This window comes from Sceloporus undulatus, chromosome 2 (genome assembly GCF_019175285.1).
Source record: "Sceloporus undulatus isolate JIND9_A2432 ecotype Alabama chromosome 2, SceUnd_v1.1, whole genome shotgun sequence".
Lineage (NCBI taxonomy): Eukaryota > Metazoa > Chordata > Lepidosauria > Squamata > Phrynosomatidae > Sceloporus > Sceloporus undulatus.
The window spans coordinates 6013383-6039962 of NC_056523.1; the positions used below are offsets into that span (position 1 = coordinate 6013383).

Consider the following 26580-nt stretch of genomic DNA (forward strand, 5'->3'; position numbering starts at 1 on the left):
AGACTACTGCTTCATCTGCATTGCAGAAATAACCTGGTTTGACACCACTTTAACTACTGGATGCAGCCTTTCTTACATATTCTATCTATGGCATCTAGGAATGCTCGATTTGGCGACACATTTTTTTAGAAAGAAAGAAAGAAAGAGTAAGAAAGAAAGAAAGAAAATCTTTGGATTTAATTCCTCAAATATAATTTAATTCCTTTTCTTTGATTTAATTCCTGTTATCCCTTCATTGCATTTGTTCAGTCTTGGATTCATACATATGAGAAGAAGATTTCTATGCTGTTTCTTAGCCACACTAGGAATAGTTTGAAAGGGTTGAGCTCAAAAATAATGCACAGAAATAAAAAAATTTAAATTGCCCCAATTTTAGCACCAGGAGTCTGCTCCAATTGCCATGGCAACAGCCCTATGGGCTTTGCAATTTGGTGAGGTGCTAGAACTCCCCGGCTGAGCATTGTAAATACGCCTCCTGAAACCGCACACTTCGGGATCCCATTGGCTGTTGCCATGGCAGTTAAAGTGAAATCATAGTGCTATAATTGGGGTAGTGTGAAAGGACCCTCAGTCCCCAAATTGCTTTCTCTGTAGGGCTTCCAGAATTGCGGTCAGGTGGCTGCATTCAGACTCCTCTAGTTCGATAGTTCTGGCTAAATTAAAGCTCCTTTGCTTCTCCGCCAAACAACTCTTTCGGCAAGGAACATCTTGGCAGCACTCACAGGCCAAAGATGCAAAACTAACACAAAATACCAGCTTCTGAGGTCCCATCGACACCCATCTATACAACCATGTCCTCATACCACAATGGACATTGTTACACGAGGGGAAAAGAAGCAGTTTGGGGAGCTGCAATCATACAATTCCACCGAATCCTTTCACACGGCATCCATTTGCACAGTTGTGCACTTGAAATAATATTACAATGCCATTTGCATACATCCACAAATGAATTGTAAGTATGTGAAGTCGAAGGCTTTCATGGCCGGCATCCATAGTTTTTTGTGGGTTTTTCGGGCTATGTGGCCATGTTCTAGAAGAATTTGTTCCTGACGTTTCACCAGCCTCTGTGGCTGGCATCTTCAGAAGATGGCTCGCTGGCAAAATGTCAGGAATAAACTCTTCTAGAACATGGCCACATAGGCCAAAAAACCAAAACCCCCCCCAATGAATTGTTAGTATATTGCAATTGATTGTTTTGCACAACTGTGCAGGTCTACTAATCATGTTCCCGGACTGCAAAGAATAAAGACAGCAAAATAAAATGTATTACTTCCACACATTGTTTTAATCAAGGGTTAACTAAACTGTGCCCCACAGCTCAAAAGAAGACTGAAACCCACTGCAAAACCGATCCTGGCAATGAGAACGGATTGTAACCACCGCAATGCATTCTGGATATCCAGAGTTGCTTCTTCAATAGCGGTAATGCAGTCCGATTGACTTTCTCACTTTCTCAGTTGCACTTAATCCCTGCTATCGTGAATGAATTCATAGGAGTTCCCCATGAATGAAATACTGCTCTCTGCTGCTGCTGCTGCTGCTGCAGCTAAGGATTTTGCGCAATGTCGTGTGATAATACATGGCGCAATTGTGTAATTGTATTGCTCAAACCACTTGTTTTCCCCAGTGTGATAATCTCCAATGAGAAAATGTTGGGGATGGAAAACTGAGCATGGATTTGGTTGTGTGCCCAGGCTGACCTATATGTTGTCACTGCCAAGGAGGACAAGGCACCACAAAATGTGGGACATTCAAGAAATAGGGAGGACATTATTTTACTTATTTATTCTTTTATTTCTTCCAAGGATTTATATCCTGCCTTTCTGCCATGATGGAATTCAAGGCATTACAAAATAAAGGGCATCACAATTCAAAAAGGATATTGGGAAACTGGAGTGTGTCTGTGTCCAAAGGAGGGCGACTAAAATGGTGAAGGGTCTGGAAACCATGCCCTATGAGGAACAACTCAGGGAGTTGGGGAATGGTGATGTTTAGTTTGGAGAAGAGAAGGTTAAGGGGTGATATGATAGCCCTGTTTAAATATTTGGTGACACATTGAGGAGGAAGAAAGCTTGTTTTCTGCTGTTCCAGAGAATAGGACGCAGAAGTACAGGAGAAGAGATTCCACTTCAACATTAGGTGGAACTTCCTGACAGTAAGGGCTGCTCGACAGTGGAAGACACTCCCTTGGAGGATGATGGAGTCTCTTTCCTTGAAGGTCTTTAAACAGAGGCTGGATTGGATGCCATCTGTTGGGTATGCTATGATTGTGAGTTCCTGCATGGCAGAATGGGGTTGGACTGGATGGCCCTTGTGTACAAATCAGAAATAAAAATGGAAACACACACACACACACATATATATGAGGACTCAGGGTGGCATAGCGTGTTGTGTGTTGGACTAAAATTCTAGAGAATCAGGGTTCGATTTCCTGCTTGACCATGCAACCCACACTCTCTCAACCTCAGGGAAGGGCAATAGCAAAATTCCTCTCAACAAATCTTGGCAAGAAAACCCCAGAATAGGTGCGCCATAAATCAGAAACGACTTGAAGGCACACAACAACAAATATGTATATCTATCTATCTTTCTATCTATCTATCTATCTATCTATCTATCTATATAAAGAGAGAGAGAGAGAGAGAGAGAGAGAGAGAGCGCAATTATATCTGGAATATATGTATATATATATATATATATATATATATATAGAGAGAGAGAATATATAGAATATATGTGTGGGTGTGTGATTAAAAGGTATAGCCATGTTAGTCTGTAGAATCAGTATGTAGAGAGATCTTGTAGCACCTTTGAGACTAACTGAAATAAATGCTGCCCCTTTCAGTTTGTCGCAATGGTGCTACAAGGTCTCTCCACACACACACACACACACACACACACACACGTAAACGAAGTACAATTTTCCCTCCACATTTACGGCTTTGATATTTCCAGATATTTGGCTATTCACTGATTTTATTAATATGCTCTCTATAGGAATATCTAGGACTGTATGGTCAACTTTAACCAAAAGTTGCACTGAAGGACCTAGAGATTCCTAGAGATAATGCTCTACTAGGCCTTTGAAGCTCCTCCAGTGCATCTCTATGGTCCATGTCTGGAAGATGTCAACCATAGAGTTGTGTTGGAGGACCTAGAGATTCCTAGAGAGGAGTCCTCTCAGGTACAAAACATGGTGGTGTTTTTGTTATTTGTGGTTTTTCCATATTCAAGGGGGTTCTGTGCAATCCTGGCCAATGTGGAGGGATGAGTGTGTACAGTATATATAAGTAACACACACACACACATATAATATAGTGTGTGTGTGTATGTGTGTGTGTATATATATATATATTTCATGTGTGTGTGTGTGTGTGTGTGTGTGTATATATATATATATATATATATACTGTATATACTTAGTTCTGATCTGCACTGCAGAAATAATGCAGTTTGACACTACTCTGATTGCCTTGGCTCAATGCTATGGAATTATGGGATTCATAGTTTTGTGAGATATGTAGTCCTCCCTGTCATAATCCCATAGCATGGAGCTATGGCTGTCAAAGCAGTGTCAAACTACTGCATCCAATCTGCAGTGCAGAGTTTAACTTCCTTGGTGGGACTACATTTCCCAGAATCCTTTAGCCTGCCTGGCCACTGGGGAAGGGGGAAAAGAGACAAGAACCGGAAGTGGCTGTCTCGGGCGACATCCGGGTGCCTGGGTGTGGAGGGTGGCGGTGGGGGCCTGTCTAGGAGCCGGACTCGTTGCCCTCCTCCTCCTCCTCCTCCTCCTCCTCCTCCGTCCTTTTCCAAAAGAGCCCAGGGTCGGCTGCTCTCTTTGGGCGCGGCTGTCATTGGACAAAGAGGAGGGTGTTCTCATATCCTGCTTATTGTTGCAGCCTTGCCTTTCCCTCCCTCCCAGAGAGGCTGACAAGGGGAGGCGGAGGCGTCAGAGGGAGAGAAGGAAGGAAGGCAGCCTCAGCCCCCTCTGGGTCCCCCCCCAAAGAACTGCTGGTGAGTCTCCCATATTTTGTACTTCTAGGGACCCACAGAAAATGAAGGGGTGGGAAGCCTTCTCCAGTTCTGCCCCCTCCTGGCTAGGGACACAGGAGAGGAAGGGCAAGCTGAAGCCTTCCTTCTCTTCACCACCCACAGGATCTGTTGTCCTTGGACTACATAGCCCATCATCCTGGTGTTGGAGACCCTCCCAACCCCTCCCCTTCAGAGCCTAGCTAAAGATTGGGGAGGAAAGGCAAGCTAAAACCTGCACATCTCCGCTACGCACAGGACCAGTTGTCCTTGGACTACATAACCCATCATCTCTGGGTGGGGTTTCTTGAGTTTCAACCCCCCAAAGCCTCCCCCCTCCCCAGAGCCTAGTTAAGGATTGGGGAGGAAAGGCAAGCTAAAGCCTGCACCCCTCCATTACCCACAGGGTCATTTGTCCTTGGACTGCATAGCACATCATCCCTGGGGTTTCCTGAGGTTGGAGAGCCCCCAAATCCTTCCTTCCCCCCAGAGCTTAGCTAAGGATTGAAGAGGAAAGGCAAGTTAAAGCCCCCATCCACCCCCATTACCATCAGGACGGAGTTGGAGGACCAGTTGTCCTTGGACTACGTAGTCCATCTTCTCTGGCTGGAGCATCATCTGTGGGAGATAGAGCCCCAAAGTCTTCCCTCCTCAGACCTTGGCCAGGGAGTGAAGAGAAAAGGCAAGCAAGGCTGCCTCTGCACTGCAGAAATAATGCAGTTTGACACTGCTTTAACTGCCATGGTTCCATGCTACTGAATCCTGGGATTTGTAGTTTTGTGAGACGTATAACCTTCACTGTCAGAGAGCTTGGGTGCTACAGCAAACTACAGATCCCGGGATTTCATAGCCTGGAGCCATGGCAGATTAAAGCAGTGGCAAACTGTAATATTTCTAAAGTGCAGATGCAGTCCAAGTCCTTGAGAGGAAAGGCAAGCTAAAGCCTCTCCTCCGCTACCCACAAGAAGGATTGGAGGACCAGTTGTCCTTGGACTACATAGCCCATCATCCTTGGCTGTGCTGGTTGGAGCTTTCTGGGAGTTAGAGCCCCCAAATCCTGCCCCTTTGGAGCTTGGGCAGGGACTGAAGAGAAAAGGCAAGCAAGCCTTAGAGCAGAGGAGAGAAAGGCCAGCTAAAGCAACCCTATAGGGCAGAGTTGGAGGACCAGTTGTCCTTGGACTATATAGTCCATCATCTCTGGCTGGAGCTTTTGGGAGGTGGAGCCTTAGAACACCACCCATTCGCACTACAGAGTTATAGCACTATCGTTCCACTTTAACACCATGGCAACATCCCGTGGCATTCTGGATTTAGAGAGGGGCATTTAGACTCTTCAGTCAGAGAGCTCTAGTGCCTCCCTAAACTGCAAATCCCAGGATTCCATGTATCTTTGTACCTATTTGTAACTTATATTCAGATGTTTCTGGATAGAGGATAAATGCAATACATACAGCTGTAATCCCTGTGAGTCTTATCACTCGGAAACATTGCTTCTCTGGCAATTCGTTTTTAATGCTATTTTGTATTTGTGTGTTAATCTTTTTGTATTTTTTGTAATTATTTGTTACTCATATTTAGATGTCTCTGGTGCAACTTTTGCTGGTCTATGACTGTAATAAACAATATCTATCTACCTATAAATCCCAGGATTCCATAGGGCGCTGCCATGGCAATTGAGGTGGAATAACGGTGCTATAATTGTGTAGTGTGAAATAGGCCCCAGGAGAGCCAAAGGTTGACCATTGCTAGAGGGATGTTTTGTGCAGCTCTCTCCTTTTTTAAAATCCACTTTTATCAATAATTCTGAAGTATGAGAGAGAAAGGCTTTTATGGGTGCTAAAAGACTGCTGGAAGTCCCAAAGTGGTGCCAAGGCCATGTCAGTCTGCCCAAAAATTAACTGTTATAAAGGCGATAGATTGCGAATGGGTTCCCATAGCTGCCCCTCAAAGCAGTAACAGTCATAGCCACAATTCAAAAAGGATGTTGAGAAACTGTAGCGTGTCCAAAGGAAGGTAACTAAAATGGTGAAGGGTCTGGAAACCATGAAGCCCTATGAGGAACGACTCAGGGAGCTGAGGATGTTTAGCCTGGAGAAGAGAAAGTTAAGAGGTGATATGATAGCCCTGTTTAAATACTTGAAGGGATGTCATATTGAGGCTTGTTTTCTGCTGCTCCAGAGACTAGGACCTGGAGCAATGGATGCGAGCTACAGGAAAAGAGATTCCACCTCAACATTAGGAGGAACCTCCTGACAGTAAGGGCTGTTCAACAGTCGAACAAACTCCCTTGGAGTGTAGTGGAGTCTCCCTTTTTGGAGGTCTTTAAGCAGAGGCTGGATGGCCATCTGTCGGGTATGATTTGATTGAGAGTTCCTGCATGGCAGGGGGTTGGACTGGATGGCCCTTGTGGTCTCTTTCAACTCTATGATTCTATGATTTTTTGATGTTATGATTCTATAGAAGCCTAAAATGGGGTCCCAAGGGTCATATAGTCCAGCCCCTGGCAGTGCAGGAATCCACAGCTAAAGTATTCCTGAGAAATGGCCTTCCTTATACTAAATTTTGTTCTATGTCATTTAAGAAAGAGAATGGAACAAGGGAGTGGGGAATGTGTGGAGATCTTGTTGTGTGACTTCAAGTCATTATGTAGACCATACGGCGAACCTATTATGGGATTGTCTTGGCAAGATTTCTTCGGAGGGGGTTTGCCATTGCTGTCCTCTGAGGCTGAGAGAGTGTGGCTTGCCCAAGGTCACCCAGTCAGTTTCCATGGCCAAGCTGGGATTTGAACCCTGCTCTCCCAGTGTCCTAGCCCAATGCCCAAACCACTACACTGTGCTGGCTCTCAATGTGTGAATTAGGGCCAATTAAAATTGGACAAGAATGTGAACACTTTTCAGTTCTGCAGAAATCTTGTATCGGGCTGCGTCAGGAGTGAGAAAAGGTCTGCCTATGGTCCACAGTCCCACATGGTTTTTGTTGTTGTTTTTGTTGTTGTTTTGTGCCTCCAAGTCATTTGGAGGGTGAGAAAGTGTGACTTGCTCAAAATCACCCAGTGGGTTTCTATGTACAAGCAGGGAATCAAATCCTGGTCTCCAGCATTGGAGTCCAACACTCAAACCACTATACTCCTGGCCATTTTGTGGGTCTAAGGGTGGGAGTTCTGGTGTGCCTTCAAGTCGTTTCTGATTTATGTTGACCTTAAAGCAAGCTTATCATTGGGTTTTCTTGGCAGAATTTGTCCAGAGGGGGTTTGCCATTGCCATCCTCAGAGGTTGAGAGAGTGACGTTGCCCAGGGTTAGCCAGTGAGTTTTGTGGCCTCCAGAGTCCCAGCCCAACCCTCAAACCACTATGTTGTGCTGGCTCCAGAATCATCATCATCATCATCTGTCCTAAAGGGCCTTCAAGTGCCTTCTGGGAGTATATAGGGAGGCATTTTGCATTTTTGCTACCCTCCTGAAGTAATTTTAGACTAAGGAGAGGTTTTTTTTCCTGACAAAGTGACCAAGAAATAGTTCAAAAGTGGTGTATTCAGATGTTGAACATGTAAAAACACTGAGAATTTTTTTAAAAAATTGTCCTAAATTGTTCTAGCTGAGAGATCTTTCTAGGTCAGGGTTGGGTAACATTTCCAACTTGTGGCAGGGTTTTCTTGGTAAGATTTGTTCAGTGAGGGTTTGCTTTTGCCTTCCTTGGGCTGAGAGTGCGATCTGACTTTAGTTAGCTTCCCTTTGAGTGAAAGTTTGGGCTTGATTTGCTCGTTGTTGTTGTTATTGTTGTATGCCTTCAGGTCATTTCTGACTTATGGCTACCCTGTGGCAGAGTTTTCCTGATAAGATTTGCTGAGGCTGAGAGAGTGTGAATTGCTCAAGGTCTCCCAGTAGGTTTCTGTGGTCAAGCAGAGATTCAAACCCTGGTATTCCAGTGTCTTAGCCCAACACTCAGTCCACTACACTGGGCCACCATTTATCTGTCTTTTTAGCAGTCCTAGGGATCTGTTGTTGTTCTTATTGTGTGCCTTCAAGTTGTTTCTAATTTAGGTGACCCTATCACAGGGTTTTCTTGGCAGGCTTCTTCCGAGTGGTTTGCCATTGCCTTCTCCTGAGGGTGAGAGTATGACTTGCTGAAGGTCATGACTAAGCTGGGAAATCAACCCTTGACTTGAGAGTTGTAGTGCTCAAGCCACTACACCATGCTGGCTCAATGGGATCTATTTGTTGTGTTTTGTGTGTTTTTTGGGCTATGTGGCCACCTTCTAGAAGAGTTTATTCCTGATGTTTCGCCGGCATCTGTGGATGGCATCTTCAGAGAATCTATCTGTTGTTGTTGCTGCTGCTGCTGTTGTTGTTAATCTCTCTCTCTCTCTCTCTCTGTGAAGTCGAAGGCTTTCATAGCTGGCATCCATAGTTTTTTGTGGGTTTTTGGGGCTATGTGGCCACATAGCTCTAAAAACTCACAAAACTCTCTCTCTTTCTCTTTCTCTCTCTCTCTCTCTCTCTCTCTCTCTATATATATATATATATATATATGCTTTATATTTATTGTTGTGTTTCTTCAAGGCGTTTCTGACTTATGGTGATCCTAAGGTGAGCGTATCATAGGATTTTCTTGGCAGGTTTCTTCAGAGGGGGTTTGCCATTGCCTTCCTCTGAGGCTGAGAACGTGTGATTTGCCCAAGGTCACCTAATGGGTTTCATGGCCAAGTGGGGATTTGAACCCTGGTTGCCAGAGTCATGGTCCAACGCTAAAACCACTAGAACTCCCCATTTCAAATAACTTGATTCTCTCCCTGTCGCCTTTCTTCACTGTCCAGCTTTCTCAGACATTCATAGAAACTGAAGGACAGTGGCACAGACAATCCTGACTTTGGCATTCAGTGATTTGAATACCATTTTTAGTGTAGTGTAGTGTTACGCCCGCCCAGATCCCACAATTGTTCAACAGAACCCACAGGACTGAGCTCAACCATGGGGCAATGTTCAATTAACTCCCTACCCGCCAGCTTAAAAGTGTGTGAGAGGGCTCTGTTTCTGGTTGTGGAAAAATTGGATGCACACAAGGTTGTTGGTATAAAGAGGGCAAATTGGAGCATTGCCCTTCCAAATGGGAATTCTGTCCCCTAATGAAATTTCCTTCAGTTTTCAAGTTTGTAGCATTGCAGAGTGAGACACTGAAAATTGTTCATACCCAGAACTCTTCTCTTTGCTGTGTTTGCGTACCTTGACTCACTCGTCCCTTTCTTTGGCTGCCTAAATAATACAGGTTGAGACTCCCTTATCCGAAATTCTTGGGACCAGAAGTGTTTTGCATTTCAGAGTTTTGGAATATTTGCATAGACGTCATGAGATTATCTTGGAGATGGAAGTGAGACCCAGCTCTGAACATGAAGTTAAATTATGTTTTGTGTACACCTTATACACATAGCCTGAAGGTAAATTTTATACACAATATTATAAATAATTATATGCATGAAAGGCGGCTTGTGTGTACTGAACCATCAGAAAACAAAGCTGTCACTATCTCAGCCATCCATGCTGACAATTTTGGATTTTGGAATATTTCGGGTTTTGGATTTCTGGATAAGGGAGTACAACTGGAAATCTTTCCCCCCGAACAGTTTCAAGTACTTAGAGCAGTGCTACCTGGTTTAGCAGGTTTGTTTAAATATTATATTTTTTAAAAAATCAAAGTTTTATGTGGAAATTATTTTGCTAGAATATTTCTAATAATAAAAAACATACACAGTAATTCCTTTAGATTTAGCAAAAAAATAACCACACTTGAAAGAATGTTGCTTTTTAAAAAAAGTCACATACTTAAAAAGAGCCATACCTGATATATCTGATACCAACAGTTTATTTCTTTTGCAGAGGTATAACAGTAGTAGCTTCAGGGAGAAAAATATTCAGAGGTAGCCATGTTGACCATGAAGGAAAATACAACAAAATCCAAAAACCACAAGCAGTGATGCCTTTAGTGGGCCAACTCCAAAGCATAAAATACGTTATGCAAGCTTTCAAAAAGTTGCTGCCTTCTTCATCAGGCAAAAATGTTAAAAATCATATAGGGAAAAAATAGCAACCATGTTAGAGTTGCAGGGCTACATTCTGTTTGAGACATTAGTGAACATGATATTGAGGGATTTCAGTGCAGGAATAGACCACTTGCCTTATTGGCCATGTGAAAACTAGACAAAGTGCAATAAAAGCAATAAAATTATGGATTTTATGGTAGCTTCATCTTAATTCACTCACTCTCTGCACTGCTAATCAGTTGCATTTCAAGTTAACAAAAAACTGATTCAGTACAGATAGTTGAACAATTTTATTTCACTGAAGGGTATACATGAGTCTGTGGGCTTGTTTGTGGTCGTGTGACTTATTTCCAACTTAGGGTGATCCTAAAGCGAGTGTCATGGGGTTTTCTTGGCAAGATTTGTTTAGAGGAGCTTTGCCATGGTCTTCCACTGAGGCTGAGAGCATACGACTTGCCCAAGGTCAACCTGTGGGTTTCATGGCCAACTGGGGAATTCAGTCTCGTTCTCCAGAGTTGTAGTCCAACATGCCATGCTGGCTGCCTGAGTCTGTGGGCACAGGAAACGTACCGTATTTCACTTTGTCTTACCTACCTGTGACTGAGAAGCAAGAGGTTTTGTGAAATAGAAACAAGTTTAGCATTTGTTAGTCTGCTTCTCTGCAACCTCTGGTTGGCAATGCTTGTCTTAACTTAGGGGTCCTCAACCTTTGATCCTCCAGCTGTTTTGGACTTGAGCACCCAGAAGCCTTTGCCAGCATGGAGATAATCTGGGAAATGAAGTCAAAGACGTCTGGAGGACCAGAAGTTGAAAACTACTGCAAGAAGAACTAGAACGCCATATCCTACCATATAAGTCAACCTCATGTATAAAGCGAGGGGAGATTTGGGGGCCAAAATTATGGATTTTGATGTGACTCAGTCAAGAGTAAAACTTAGGGTCATGTAACAAAGGATGCAAAGGATGAAGCAAAGGGAACAATGCCAAAAAAACGAAACAAATACACATATAAAATTCCAGCTGGCATAACTGCTTGTGCTCGACCTGTATAGGGTAAAAAAACCTGGGCTATAATATTCAAATGAGTCACTGGGGAGGTATCTGGATAAAAGGGGGGTGGATTGTTTGTATTACTTCAGAGAAAATCTGTATAAAATGATGTACAAATGGTGTATCACTCCAGAAAAAATGGGTTGAAGCATATAAAAGGGCTTGTAACTTATGCTGGAAATGAAGAAAACAAAGTGGTTCATCTTTCCTTATGAGGTGGAACCATAAGAGAGTAAAGAAGTCTTGGTTTAAAATAAATAAATAAATAGGCTTAAAAGATTCTAGGATTTAAATTGAATCTGAAACCAGAATTGTTCTTGTTTAATATGATAATGAAGAGGATAAAGGGGTAAAGAAAAACTGCAATTTAGTTAGATATATAGTAGCAGCTTCTACGACAGTCTGGGGGAGATATTGAAAATCAAATATAATACCAGATTGTATAGAATAGGTGGGAAAACTAATGGAAATTGCAGAGGTGGAAAAACTAACTAACAACAGAGATTTTTAAAAACATGGAGAACTTTTATACGTTTTAGTAGAAGATTACTGAAGAGAGATATTTATTTATGGATATGGAAGCAAGTATTCTATAATTTTTTTGTAGAAAGCAATGTGGTTTAACAAAGGTAGTGAAGCATAATACTGCTGTCTAGTTTATATTTTATGAATATATATAGCTTATCGTATATATATATAGTAAAAGTCATAGAATATTGTTCATACCAAAAGGTAAATTTGAAATGTAAAAGAAAGATACATTCTGAGAGACGTGGGAAGTTTTGTTTTAAAGAAGAAGATGAAGTGAAGTGTTTGTTTTCTTGTCCTGAGTGTGTGTTGGAAACGTTAATAAAAATTGCTTTAAAATTTAAACAAATAAATAAAATTCTGTTCTGCCTCGAGAGCATTGATAAGAGTTGATTCACACATCTGATTGTTGGATTTCCAGAAGCTTGACATCATTAATTTTTGTCTGCTGTGCAGTGTTGCCAACAGGCCTCAAAGATATTCCCTGGAATGTTTTACCAAAATTCAAATCTCTGGGATTCCCAAATATTTATTATTATTATTCAGTCAAAATCCCCAGAAAGAAATTAATTAAATTCCCTGGATTCCAGGGAATTCCCCAGAATTTGACAACACTGCTGCTGCTCCAAGACTGTGGAATGACTTGCCGGAAGAGATACAACAGCTGAGAACACTAACTGCCTCTAAAACTGCATTAACGACATTTCTCTTCCAGCAGGCCTACTCAGTCATGCCATTTTAATATGTATATGAGCTCTTATGAGTGTATTTTAATGGTTCATCATCATCATCATCATCATCATCATCATCACTTTATTGAGCAATCTTTACTTTTTTGACTAAACAGGTATAGGAGAGAGGAGTTCCTTTCTCCCTGTCGGTGGCTGCCTTGGAGCCCAGAGCAAAGATGGAGGAACGAGACTCATTTGGACCTGAAGAAGAAAGAGACGGTGGTGATACAGCCGAAGCTGGGAGCACTGGGGAATTTGGGGAAAGAATGACTCAGAATGTCCTCAGCGAAGAAGTGCCTGGCTTGGAAGGCCAGCGCTGGCGCTTCAGGGACTTCCGCTATTGGGAAGCCAAGGGACCCCGGGAGGTTTGCGGCCGCCTCCACACTCTCTGCCGCCAGTGGCTGAAGCCCGAGCAACACACCAAGGCTCAGATCCTGGACCTGGTCATCTTGGAGCAGTTCCTGGCTGTCCTTCCTCCGGAGATGGCCAGCTGGGTCAAGGAATGTGAGCCAGAAACCAGTTCCCAAGCGATGGCTTTGGCCGAAGGTTTCCTCTTGAGTCAGATGGCACTGAAAGAGCAGGAAGAGCAGCCGGTGAGCATGTTTCATCCTCATTATTTGAAAAAGATGAGAATGTGAGGGTAGATAGCCTACAAGTCCCCATTAATTACCCCCCACAATTCAGTGTAAATCATCCAAGGAGGGACAGGGGCATCCAACCCCCAATCTTTTGCCAGTATTATTCCTTTTTTAATTTCCTCCCTGTATTTCCCTGACTGCTGTTTCAGGTGAGGCACCTGCTTCCTGAAGAAGACATGGACACTCTAGACAGTCAGAAAAGTCCACCGGAACCTGGAGAGAGGCCACAAACAGAGAGGATTACACATGAGGATGATAGTAGGTCCTCTTCAATGGGTAAGAGATTTACCCACAGGGGGTGCTTCTGACCCTTTACCACCACCCCACCATACATCTCAAATATATAAGTAACTGTTGCATTTACCATCTTGGTGACCTAGGGTACATATACACTGTATAAATAATACAGTATTATGCCACTTTGCATACTGTAGCAGCAACCTGTGGAATCCTGGGATTGATAGTTCTACAAGGTCTTCAGCATTTTCTTCCAAAGAGTGCTGGTGCTTCACAAAATTACACATCCCAGGATTCTGTAGGATGGAGCCATGGAGGTTCAAGTGGTGTCAAACTGCATTATTTCTACAGCTTAGATGGTAAAAGATCAGGAAGACAATTCCTTTGAAGAATGGATTGGGGAACTGGGTATATTTAGCTAGGAGAAGAGAAAACATAAATTTTACAGGCTAGCCATCTTTAAATATCTAAAGGAATGTCACATAGAAGATGGAACCAGCTTGTTGTGTCACTTCCTGTTGCCATTTTGAGAAGGACTACACAGGATGCCAAGGTTTCCCAGCAGTGAAAGGCTGCACGTCCTGAGATGGGTTGCTTCTCCCTCTCACCCCGATAAGCAGGATTGGTACAGAGCTTTGAGGGGGGCCCTGTAGTGAACCCAACCCCTGGTAAGGTCAACCTCCATTCCTACCTCACGGCCTATAGGTCATGCTTTCCTCTTTCTTCTCTTTGCTTCAACAAATTAGCAATAACATCAGAAAGACACAGACTCTCCATCTTTCTCCTGTTCTTCAGTGAGATCTCCAAGTGGGAATTTCCTGTTACATGGAGAGGCCATTTTACCCACTATAGACCATTTCTCATAGGCTGGAGAGGCTAGAACAGTCATATCCAAGTTCTTGCCTTCCTCCAATAAGAGTCAATGGAGGAGTCCATGCAGAGCTAGCAGATGAGGGAAAATCCCTTTGTTTTGATGTCTCTTTACACTACCAGTGCCAAGCCTGTTAGGAGACTGGAGATAAAGCTGAAAATAATACAGCAACAGCCCTGTTGCCAACACCACAAGAGACTTGAACTGTCCAGGCATGTCAGGGGACTGAAGATCCTTCTTTCAGCCCAGGGCAGAAAGACTGCTTCAGCCTTAGAAGAAGCAAGAGAAGCACCTACAGCCCCAGTGCTGGATCTGGTCCAGTTAAGCATTTCTTTCCTGGCAGCACCCACTGAAAGGCAACCGCTGGAAGGGAAAGTGAGACTGGAGCCCCAGGTTTTCTCCCCTCCACCATAGAGAGTAACAACAACCTGTAGCAGGGGCTGCTACACATCTCATCTCATGTGCAGCCACAGTTACTGTGCCTCCCTGCTCATGAGAAGCTGTGGTTCGCAAGCTGTAGTCCTTACTTATGGGTAGGTGTAACTTCCAAGCTTTTCTGCTTCCAACCTCCTAGCCAGTAGTTGGAGCTGGCATGCCTTCCTGCTCATGAGCATATGCAGCTATGCATGAATAGCAATGGCTTCCAAGCATTCCTACCCAGGAGTAGTCTTCCAGAGGCTTTACAGAAGGTACTGCACAAAGCAGCCTCCCTTGGTTCTGCACGTAGAAGAGCAGAGAAGACACACACAGACAAGCAGAGATGGTTTTACTAGTTCCTTCCTCTGAAATAAAGCCTACGGCACAATCCTGCTTGCTTTCTGTGAGCACACAGGTTGGTGGCATGTGCCTTCAAGTCATTTCTGACTACTGTATATACTAGACTGTAAGTAGACCTCATGTATAAGTTGAGGACAGGTTTGGGGCAAAAAATATGGATTTTGATATGACCTGTGGATAAGTCAAGGCTAAAACGTAGGGGTATGTAACAAAGGATGTAAAGGATGGGGCAAAGGAAAACAATGCCAAAGAACTGTTTAAATATGTGAAAGGATGTCATATTGAGGAGGGAGCAAGCTTGTTTTCAGCTGCTCCAGAGAGCAGGACCTGGAACAATGGATGCAAGCTACAGGAAAAGAGATTCCACCTCAACATTAGGAGGAACCTCCTGACAGTAAGGGCTGTTCAGCAGTCGAACAAACTCCCTCGGAGTGTAGTGGATTCTCCTTCCTTGGAGGTCTTTAAACAGAGGCTGGATGGCCATCTGTTGGGGATGCTTTGATTTGGATTTCCTAAATGGCAGGGGGTTGGACTGGATGGCCCTTGTGGTCTCTTCCAACTCTATGATTCTACGAACATACAAAATTCTAGTAGACATAACTGTTTCTGCTCACCCTAAAGACTGGATGAATGAGACAGCAGAAGGGGGTCAGTGGTTCCAGGACAGATTACACTCTTACCTTTCACCAGAGTGGTTCCTCTTTTATAAGAATCAAAGGACAGGACTTACACTGACCCATGGATAAGTCAACTTAGGGTTTTTGAGTTACTTTTTGGCTAAAATTTCTAGATTTATTCATGGGTATATACAGTGGGTTTTCTTGGCAAGCTTTATTTAGAGGTACTTTCCCGATACCTTCCTCTAGAGCTGGGAGAGTGTGACTTGGGCAAGGTATTTGAGTGCTGTGGGGATCTATGGGCCTTCAGGAGCCACAAAAGTGGGATCCAGGGGACACATGTAATAACACTCATAGTGAATGTCTGTGAAACAGAAAAGTGAAGAGACTTTACTTGAAAAACATCTAACAGTAACAGATCACCTTTTGAGCCTTGGACCTGTAATGACAACTACAGTTGCCCCTCCTTATCCAGGGATTTTTTTATCCATGGATTCAAACATCTATGGCTTGAAAATATTCAAAAAGAGTATACATTCCAAATAAGAAACCTTGATTTTCCATTTTATGTAAAGGACACCATTTTGTTCTGTCATTATATTTAATGGAACTTGAACATCCATGGATTTTGTTATCCATGGGGGATCCTGGAGCCAAACCCCAGTGGATAACAAGATCCCACTGTACTTGCTTTATAAAAGTCACTGTTCAGGCTGTGCTGTTAGTTATGCCAACGTATTCTTAACAATAGCCCTGCAGGGTTTTCAGTTTGCTGAAGTACAGCTCCTGCAGTGCAGGGTGACAGGACCACATCCGTTTGAGGCCTTGAGGAAGAACCACAGGAAATTCTGAAGAGGCGTTTTACGGGGAGTGGAAAGTTTGAGAGAGGAAAGAGGCTGGGTACCCCCAGGCAGGCTTCCAAGATGGCAGGAAATGGAAATTTAAATTTAAATGTACATGTACTGTATGTTCAAAATGTTCTTATTTTATTTATTTCATTTATTTAAGTTAGTTTTATATTGCCTGCCAGCCCACAAGGGTGCCTGAGCCAATGAATCAACAAAAACAATAGTTTTTTAATGCATTAGAATACTCATTTAAAATGTTTAAAAGCAGTCTCAAAACAATCCTAAAATACAGTTTTAAAACAAAGCAATTTCTGACATTAAAGACTATGCAGAACAGCACTGTTTTTATTGTCTGCCACAAGCTTAAAAGAGGTGGAGCTAACTTCCTTGAGTAGGGAATTCCAGTTCTTATTCTGTCAGGCTTTAAGAAACTGACTCGGATGGGATTTTAATGGTATGGTGTCTCTTTAATGGTTTACATATAGTCCTTTAATTTTTTTTTTAATTTTATAAAACTTTTATACAACTTTTAACCTCATATAACATATACAGCCAGCCCCTCTATATCCACAGGTTCTTTATCCTTGGATTCAACCATCCATGGTTTGAAAATATTCCAAAAAGATATACATTCCAAAAAGCAATCCTTCCTTTTGCACAACAGTGTATATAATGGGGCTGGAGCAACCATGGATTTTGATCTCCATGCAGTGTCCTGGAACCAAACCCCAGCAGATACCAAGGGCCCACTTTAATTGTCTTGTAAATAATTTTTATATTAATAATCTTCTTGATGTTTTTGTGTAGTTTTTAATCTCGCTGCTTGAGTCCCATTACTGAGAGAAAGATTGTCTATAAATGAGTAATTAAAATAATACATAAATAAGTAAATAAATAATACAGGTTAAGTAGTCTCCCTTATCCAGAATGCTGAAATCCACATTGCTGCAAAATCCAAAAGATATCGTTTCTCCTTTGCTTACTAGTGAATCAGTGTACACAAACTTATGCACAACATTCTGAAAAAATTGTATATAAAATCACCTTCAGGTTATTTATATAGGATACAAAACATAAACTAATTTCACGTTCAGACTTGAGTCCCAGCTCCATTATATCTCATTATTTATATGCAAATGTTCCAAAACCCAAAACACTTCTGGTCCCAAGCCCTTTGGGTAACAGGTACTCAACCTGTGGTGGTAGTGGTGATAATTTAAAAAGACTCAGCTTGAGACAATGGAAGAAAGAATTACACCATTTGTTTCAAACTGCAGGAAGTGAGCTCCAGTTCGTTGGGGATGGGGAATCTGTGACCGTTTTGAATGATGCTGGACACCAGTCGTTACCAGGTATTTTTTCAGACCATATGCATGAATTCATAAGTGTGCTGATTATACATGCCTGTAAGGGATCTTGTGATCTTGCTGGTGTTTCTTAGGCAAATTGGGCTCATGATGTATTTATTTTTAAAATGTGGAAAATGAAGATGTCAAAACTATTAAAGAATTTCTTTACCTTACCTAATTCATTAATTTGGAGGCTGTAGTCAAGTTATCTTCTAAGAAATGACTTGAGGCAAGGTAAACAAAGCAATTAGGGCCTAAATACCCTAAAGCAGTGATGCAACCTCTTTGTGGGTAGAATGACCCTTTCACAGGGATCGCCTAAGACCATCAGAAAACATATTTCTGATGGTCTTATGAAATAATTTTATGGTTGGAGGTCTTTAAGCAGAGGCTGGATGGCCATCTGTCGGGGATGCTTTGATTGACAGTTCCTGCATGGCAGAATGGGGTTGGTCTGGATGGCCCTTGTGGTCTCTTCCATCTCTATGATTCTATAAGTGGCCTAGAAGTAATAATGGTTGCCAGCAGTAAGTTCTGGCTCATTTAATTTAATGTGTGAATCTTTCTGATAGTTTTTCCTTCCTCTCACAGGAGATGGGCCTAAAAAAATGATGAGAGGTCATCAGTCATCTCTTCTTAATCCAGTGAAGTCAGTTTCTGCACAAGTGAATCAGGTACAGGAAAGATTGCTGCAGAGATATGGCAGGGGACTGATTTTCTATCCATCCTATTTCTTGCTTGACCTGAAAAGCATCTGTCTCTTCCCCGCTGCTTCTGTCTATGTTTTCTGCCATTTGAAGGGTTTTAATGTTTCTCCCAAAGGGGCAAAACCTCTATTAAAACTCCTCCACATGAAGGTTCTTGTGGATTCCACTTAGAAATGGAAATTAATATTATTGATCTCTGAGCAGAAAGTTATATCTTTCAGGTTACCTTGGAGGAGCTGGCTGTGGGTTTCACTGAGGAGGAATGGGCCCTCCTGGATCCAGAGCAAAGGGCCTTGCACAAGGAAGTCATGGAAGAGAATTACGGCATGGTGACCTCTCTTGGGGAGACGGCTCCACTTGGTACGAATCCTTTGAGTGGGTAAAGTCAGTTTGTAAGCAACAGGAAATATTTGCATTTCCTTTTTTTTAATTTTTGCTCATGTATAGCAACCTGTGGAGTTTCTGTTCTGGCCTTGCTGCTTTCTGGGCTTCCTTTGTAGTGATGGCTTTCTTTGCAGCCAACTGTTAAAACCACAGTAGCCAGAATCTGTTCATAACACCCTTGGTTGTGGTACTGTGGGCTGCTTCAAGGCTGCTGTGTCATCTGCAGATATTTAGAGATGCATTGCTTTGGATAATACAGAGCCAGGAGATGACCTACCTCTCTTGGTAACCTCCATGAGTGACAGTTAACTTTCGAATTGATTACAGGACCCTCCTGTATTATTTAACATCCAAAAACATTTCCTTTTAAACTAGAAGCGAGCCAATCTCTTTTTAGTTTCACACACATTTTCATGTCTCCTGTTGGCTGTCTGTGTACCCACCCAAACTGGACAATGCAGGGACAGAAAAAGGGCCCCTAGATTCTCCACAGCTCCTATTCCTATAAATCACACTCCCTGATTTATAGAAATTCACATTTGGCTTGATCTGGGAATCTCCCCTGCAGGATGTAAAGACTGTTCCCCACCGCTTGCTGCTTCCAAGGTGCCCCTCTTCACAGACATACAAGCATACTGCAGTTAACAAAGTCAGTAAGTTCTTGGGCATGATTTCTTTAATGGAAAATTGGTACTAGGGGCAGAATAGGCTTGAAAGAATAATGAAAAGTTCCTGCACTACAAAAGAGAAGAGCAGTTCGACATGTATCCCCTATCTTTTTGTCTAGAACAAACAATGTGCTTGAAGGCTTCTAAAATACATCTAGGGATGGGGTTTTCTTTCATCAGCCTCCACATTTCTTGCCATTTCCATTTTGGTGGTGTAGTCACCATTCTGATCAATATTTGATCTTAGGTATGGGGAAACAATTTAGCCAATTCCAAATTAAAATCAATAAATAATTGAAAGGAGATAAAAAGATACAAAACAAGTCAAACAAAACAGCTTTAAAACGCTAGAAAATGGGGGAGGGGCAAGTATATGGTTAAAAATAAATAATGATCCCTAGGTTTAACACCAAGGGCTTGCCTTTCCTACCAACCTTTGTCTCTGCCCCATACCTGTTAACCACAGCCCTCTCTCTCTCCAGCCAGACTGGCAGATCAAGACATTAGGCCTGGCAGCTGACTAAAGTGGTCATGAGCAGGAGAGTCAAATGAAGAGGCACAAAGTCTAATGTGGCTGGAAAATGCTAGTTGGAAAGAGACAGAGCATTTTAAGCATGGCCTGAAGTTTGGTCCCAGCGTAGGAACCTGGATGCTATCCTAATTCTCTTTCTTCCATTTCTTCCTCTGTCCCCTAAAAGCCCTTTGTCCATTAGCACAGACCCTGTTCGTTCTGCCTCAAAGCTGACAGCACCAGTTTTCTGAGCAATGGCCCTCTTTGACCTCCCTTATAAATATCTTTTCTGCTTTCTGTCTTGTCTGAGGAGGTTAGAGCAGCATTGTTAGGGCTCTGTTTTGCTGCACAACAACTATCTTAGACAGGACAGGTGCAGAGAGACTGGCTGACCTATGGCTGGCCAGGAATTTCATAAATGGAAATACAGCTCCAGTTTCTCTGTACCAAACCCAAAACGTAACACAGTGCTGGTAGTCATCGATTTAAGTTTATTCATTGCATGAGTAGGCACCTGTGGCGCTCCAGACTTTGAACTGACTCATCACCCCTCAATATTGTTTATGTTGACTAGGACTGGTGGGAGTTGAAGACCACGATATATGGTGGTCTTCATGATTGTCCAACTCTCTTCTCATTCATTATGTCATTGATTAAATGTGCTGGCACAATGACTTCATTGTACTTTCTTTCTTTCCTTCTAACTGGTTGTCTCTCTTCATCCAAGGTGCTAATGAGCAGAAGAGTCAAAATGAAGACGCACCAAGCCTAACATGGTTGGAAAAAGCTAGTTGGAAAGAAGATGAAGAACAAAGCATAGAAATAGAAGAAGAACTGGAGGGAAGAAACCAAGATACAGAAATCTGGGAAATTCCAGATGAAGAAAATACAGAGGAAGGCGAGGAGAACTGGAAGTGTGCTGTGTGTGGGAAATGTTTCCTTTGGAAATCAAGCCTTTATGCTCATATGAGAAAGCATACTGAGGAAAAAATATTTGAATGTACACAGTGTGGAAAGTGTTTCCATTGGCGATATCTCCTGATTGCTCATCAAAGTATTCATACTGGCGAGAAACCTTCAAAATGCATGGAGTGTGGAAAGAGCTTCTGTCACAGGTCGTCCCTCAAGAGACATCAAAGACTCCACACAGGGGAGAGACCCTATAAGTGCCTGGAGTGTGGAAAGAGCTTCTGTTACAGACCAAGCCTCACTAGTCACCAGCGAATCCACACAGGGGAGAAACCGTTCAAATGCTTGGAGTGCGGGGAAGCTTTTCGACATCGCAGAAACCTCATGATACATCAAGCAAGTTATACAGGAGAGGGACCCTGTCAGTGCCTAGAATGTGGAAAGAGCTTCAGTGATAAGATAAAGCTCACTTCCCATCAGAGAACACACAATCGTGAGAAACCATATAAATGCTCCGAGTGTGGCAAGGGCTTCTCTCACAAATCACATCTCAGTACTCATCAGAGAATCCATACCGTTTTCCACAATTTATGGGAAACGCTTTGAGATGAGAAACTGCCTTGGGCTTCAGATCAATCATGCTGGAGAGAAACCACATGCATTCCTAGAGTGTGGAAAAGAGCTTGTGTCTGAAATCAACCTTCAGTAGACCTCAAAGAGTCCATACTGGAGAATAGGCATATATATATATTTCTGGAGTGTGGAAAAAGCTTCACTGAATCACAATGGAGGAAAAAAATACAGTGGGCCCTTGATATCCACTGGGGTTTGGTTCCAGGACCCTCCATGGATACAAAATCTGTGGATTTTCAAGTCTCATTAAATACAATGGCAAGTAAAATGGTGCCTCTTATATAAAATGGCAAAATCAAGAATCTATATATTTTTTGAATATTTTTCAGACTGTGGATGCTTGAATCTGTGAATAAAGAATCCATGGATAAGGAGGGCCGATTGTACATGTCTGGAGTCTGGAAAGAGCTTTAAGCTGAAATTAGACCTTAATAGACACTGAACTGTTCACACAAAGGAGAAACCACCCACAGCATAGGCTCTATATGTGGTGCCTCCAACCCAAAATTAGAAGAGATTCAACAAAAAAATTGATGTTTTCTTCTAGAAATGTGGTTGAAATTTGTAGAAGTGCATGTCATATGTCTGTGGTGTAGTCATTAAGAGATCATCAATAGTTGTGTGAGGCCTCATGATCGTAGAGAGAGTGTGGAAAGAGAAATATCTTCTGTCTTTCATTCAATCATCTGAGGACCTCAGTGTTCTCTTTGAAAGTTTATCATACTGCCATCTGCTTACTCTGATACATGGGCTGTACATAGGAATGCATACATTTGTTTCTCATCCTTGTTCTGCCATTTTCTCTTATCTCAACATTTGTTTGATTTGTATGTGCAAACTGTGGAATTTTAAAACAAGAATAAAGGGAGGGAGTGGAACCATTTCATCGCTTGAAATATGGAAAGCGTTCATTCAGAGGATTCATTAAAGAACCTATCCAGGGTGGTGTAAATTAAGTTTTCTGTTTGCATCTTTGGTTATGAGGCAATAGCCAAATTTGCTGTGATCGTAGAAATGGGTTCTAATAGGCTCAGTAACCACTGAAAGACCTACACAAAGTTGTATAAAACACAAATATTCTAGTGCAGAAGGTGTTTCAGTTCTGGAAAATGGCTTATTTTTTATTACCATGGGGATAAAATGGGAAGGGATGCAGTGGCTTAGTGGTTAAGACGCCAGTTCTGATGATCGGGAAGATCAGAAGGTTTGCAATTTGAGGTCTGGGTGCTGCATGATCTGGTGAGCTCCTGTCAGTAGTCCCAGCTTCTGCCAACCTAGCATTCAAAAGCATGCAAACACAAGTAGATAAATACCGTAGTCTTTGTTCTTTAGGAAAGTGTATTAAAATAATAGTCCGACCCATATTTTTGCTGCTTTGCTCTGCTGATGAAAGCTGAACTCTAACAAGTTTAATTTTCATACCTGCATGTTTTCCTTTCCCTTTAAAGGGGTTACCACCCTGGGAAACACAGATTGCACCCCACACTTCTATCTCCTGAAGTATAAGTCTGAGGTGTTTGCAGTGGTTAAGAAATGTGTGGCAATTTGAGAAAAAAGTGGCCAAGATCCAGAATGATGGGTCGTCAGGAACTGGGACTTGGAAGGGTGAGGTCTGCCGGTTCCAGGAAAGGGCGCAGCTGGTGTATCAGCGGAAGCTGATAACAGGCACTCTTGACCATTGCATTCACCTGATTTGTCATCTGAAGCGACGGATCAAGGAGAGTGTGAGCCCCTCTAGAACTGGAGGTTGCAACCTGATACCTGGGTTGGGGGCCCCTACTGTAAGTACCTCCAATTGTCTGGATTCAGCTTCAGTTTGTTTTCCCTCATCCAGTCCATTACTGCCTCAAGACATTGATTGAGGGGAGAAATGCCATTTGTCGTCATCACCCAAGACATGGCAAAATATATTTGGGTGTCATTAGCGTATTGATAACACCCCGCCTCATGTCTCTGAATGATCTCTCCCAGCGGCTTCATGTATACATGAAATAGCATCGGGGACAGGATGGCAACCTGAGGGGTGCCACAATTTAGCTCCGTTTTTGAGGAGCAACTATACCCGGGATTTCTCTCTGGAATCTGCTTGAAAGAAAGGAATGCACTGCCTCCGATTCCTAACTCTCTCAGGCGTTCCAAGAGAATGTCATGATCTTTAGTATCGCATGCCGCTGAGAAGTCTAGAAGCACCAACAGGGTCACGCGCCCTCTGTCAATGCCTAGACGAAGGTCATCAGTTAAACCGACCATGGCAGTCTCCACCCCATATCCTGTCCTAAAGCCAGTTTGAAATTGATTCAGATAAATGGCTTCATCCAAGACCGCTTGAAGCTGAAGAGCAACAGTCCTCTCAATCACCTTGTTCAGAAATGGCAAATGGGAAACTGGCCTATAATTTTTCATATCCAGGGAGTCAAGGGAAGTTTTTTTTCAGGAATGAGCTAATGACCGCTTCCTTTAGAGACGATGGTACGTAACCTTCCCCCAGGCATGCATTGATGACATGTCTAAGAAGTGCCATCAAAGCATTACCTCCCTAGACAGCCAGCTGTGATAGACAGGAATCAAGGGGGCACATTGTCTTCCTCACCTTTCCTAGGATCTTGTCTAATGTCATCAGTACTCACAAACTCAAACTGATCCAGTTTAATCTTGTAATGGGTTTACTGGACACCTCATCAGTCGAATCTGCTATAATACTGGCAACCAAGTCAACTCTTATTTGAGAGATTGTATCTGCAAAGCAGTTGTTAAATGCATAACAGCAGGCTGTTGTCGGGTTAAGTAGAGGGTTCTGGGTAGGTGGCATTACCATCAGTTCCCTCACCGCCCTAAACACTTCTTCCGGCCGGGACTTTGCAGATGCAATATGTGCAGAAGAGGAGGATCTCCTCGCTGCATCCATTGCCATAAGGAAATTCTTATGACGGGATCTGTCAGATAAGAGTCCAGTTTTCGGCTCTAGTTGTTGTCCTGCCCACTTCATGTCCTTTAGCGCTCTGGTATACCAGAGCTTCTGGTTAGAAGCAGGTTGGAAAGGACACTTGGGAGCGATTGTGTCGATAGTCTTAGTAAGATCGCTGTTCTACATATTCACCAATGCTTCAACAGAATCACTGGCATTATCAGCCATTAAACCCTCTAGAGCTTTCTGGAACCCAGCTGGTTCCATTAGCCTTCGAGGGTGGAGCATTCTAATAGGTCCTCCACCCCCGAGAGGGCAGACGGTGGCTCTTAGTATTGCCCTGACCAGGAAATGATCCGTACATGACAATGCGGAGGTATTAACTACCTCTGCCCACGGATATTCCTGCACCATACTGAAGACCACGAGGATATGACCCGCACAATGTGTTGTCCCGTTGACAAGTTGGGACACACCTGTGGTTGTCATGAATTCCATGAACTCCTGATCCGCACCTGTTCAGCTGGTCTCGAGTGGGATGTTGAAGTCGCCCAGAACTAAAGTCCTGGCCACTCCAACAGCAACTCCAAGACCAGCTGCATCAGCTCAGATAGCGAGTCTGTTAAGCAATGGAGTGGTCGGTATACCAACAGAATCCCTATACTGTTCCTGGTCTTCAGGCCTAAGTACATATATTCGAAGCAGTCCATCTTCCGGATAGGTATCCTGATCACGGTAAGATTGTCTCTATATAACAGAGCCACTCAGCCCTGTCACCCACTTTCCCTTACCTGCTCAAAGACAGAATACTGAGCTGGAAGACCTTGGTTCAAGTAATGGCACTATCTTCTCCCAGCCAGGTAAAGCAAGCCAGGTCGGCTTTTTATCCAGAAGGAGGTCATAGATGATATGAAATTTGTTTTTAACTGACCTTGCAAAGGAGCAAAGTAAGGTTCTGTGGCACGGTTGATAAGCTCCCCAGCCTATTTTGGGTAACAAAGGGCCTGAACAAACATGCCAAAATAAAGCTGTTTTGGGTCACTTTTGAGGTATGTTGTTTAAATGAAGCATGCATACTAAGAGGTTGGAATCCGCGCCAAAGCCCTGCTCCAGTCCTAAGGAGTGGAGTGCAGCTTTGGTGCAGCTTCTGGACTCTTAAGATGCATGTGCCATTTAAACAGCATACCTCCAAAATGACCCAAAGCAGCTTTATTTTGGCCTGTCTGTTTGGACCCAAAGTGAACTGAAGGCGGGATTGCTTTCAAACATCGATCTCGCCTTATTTTGTAACAAAATTTCACCTAGGTGTCGCCATACCTTCCTTTGCCCTGTACAACCTCAATTACCGCTCCCGCTTAATCCTCGGCCATCTCTTTCCCTTCATATCCCATCTGTCGAGTCGTGTTGTTAATCTGAGTATTCATAAAGGAAAAGTATGGAACAATATGTAAACTACTTCACTCCCGTTGTTATAGTCCAACTATTGCTTCCTGCCCATTCCTAGCTCTGTTTATCTAGAACGGGGTGTTATGGGGCTGAAGAAAGTCAGTCGTTTTGGACTTGCAGTTCTCCCAGCAAGAGCTTTCAGTTAACTGTCACTTCAGTCACCCCCTTCGCACCCTGTTGCCAGATATCAGACCTGATGAAACAAGGAGAATAGCCTCAGCTGTTGTTTCCTTGGTGGAAAAAGGCACAGGCATCCTCCCAGTTTGACTTGGAGCTGGCTGCTGATGTTGCGGACGCGGCAGAAGGAGGCTCGGGGCCTTAGTCCTGTCCCCTGTCCAAGTCCCTTGTCAAGCTCAGCCAGGAAACCCCCTGGGAGACCTTGGGCAAGAAGGCACACTCTCTCAGCCTCAGAGGAAGGCCATGGCAGAACCTCCTCCCTCTCTAAGGAAACAGGCCCGGAAGAGGACCCCTCCCTCTTCAACTGTCCATTTTTGGCCCTCAGCGGGAAGCACTCAGGCCGGGACCCCGCGACATCGAGGGACTGCCCTCTGTTGAAGAAGCGGCCCCCTTTCCTCTTCAAACTGTCATCTCGGCCTCACGAGGGAGCCATAAGGCAGGAACCAGAACCTCAGGGATGCCCTGAGAGCTGGTGGGGGCTACTTCTGCCGCTTGCCCCCCCCCCCCCATGTCACCTGGAAGAA

The 26580-nt window shown here is 43.3% G+C and overlaps 1 protein-coding gene across 3 annotated transcripts; it reads left to right on the plus strand.

Annotated features, from left to right (window-relative positions):
- Positions 1-3772: 3772 nt before the first annotated feature.
- On the plus strand, positions 3773-22410 carry LOC121924271 (zinc finger protein with KRAB and SCAN domains 7-like). Of its 3 annotated transcripts, XM_042455586.1 has the most exons (8): positions 3773-4020; positions 9299-9467; positions 12496-12972; positions 13167-13293; positions 17645-17719; positions 18308-18390; positions 18645-18783; positions 20714-22410. In XM_042455586.1, the coding sequence occupies exons 3-8, from the start codon at positions 12556-12558 to the stop codon at positions 21499-21501; spliced, it is 1629 nt and encodes a 542-aa protein (XP_042311520.1). In that variant the 5' UTR covers positions 3773-4020; positions 9299-9467; positions 12496-12555; the 3' UTR covers positions 21502-22410. The 3 variants fall into 3 exon arrangements, with proteins under 3 accessions (XP_042311520.1, XP_042311519.1, XP_042311521.1); XM_042455585.1 differs by lacking the exon at positions 9299-9467; XM_042455587.1 differs by lacking the exon at positions 9299-9467 and having other exon boundaries at positions 13167-13275.
- Positions 22411-26580: the final 4170 nt, after the last annotated feature.

Bases quoted from the DNA above. Each gene is read 5' to 3' on its own strand.
- LOC121924271 (XM_042455586.1), top strand. From the start codon at position 12,556: ATGGAGGAACGAGACTCATTTGGACCTGAAGAAGAAAGAGACGGTGGT. The intron at 13,294-17,644 runs GTAAGAGATTTA...TTCAAACTGCAG, and splicing joins TAGTAGGTCCTCTTCAATGG to GAAGTGAGCTCCAGTTCGTT. The intron at 18,784-20,713 runs GTACGAATCCTT...TCTTCATCCAAG, and splicing joins TGGGGAGACGGCTCCACTTG to GTGCTAATGAGCAGAAGAGT.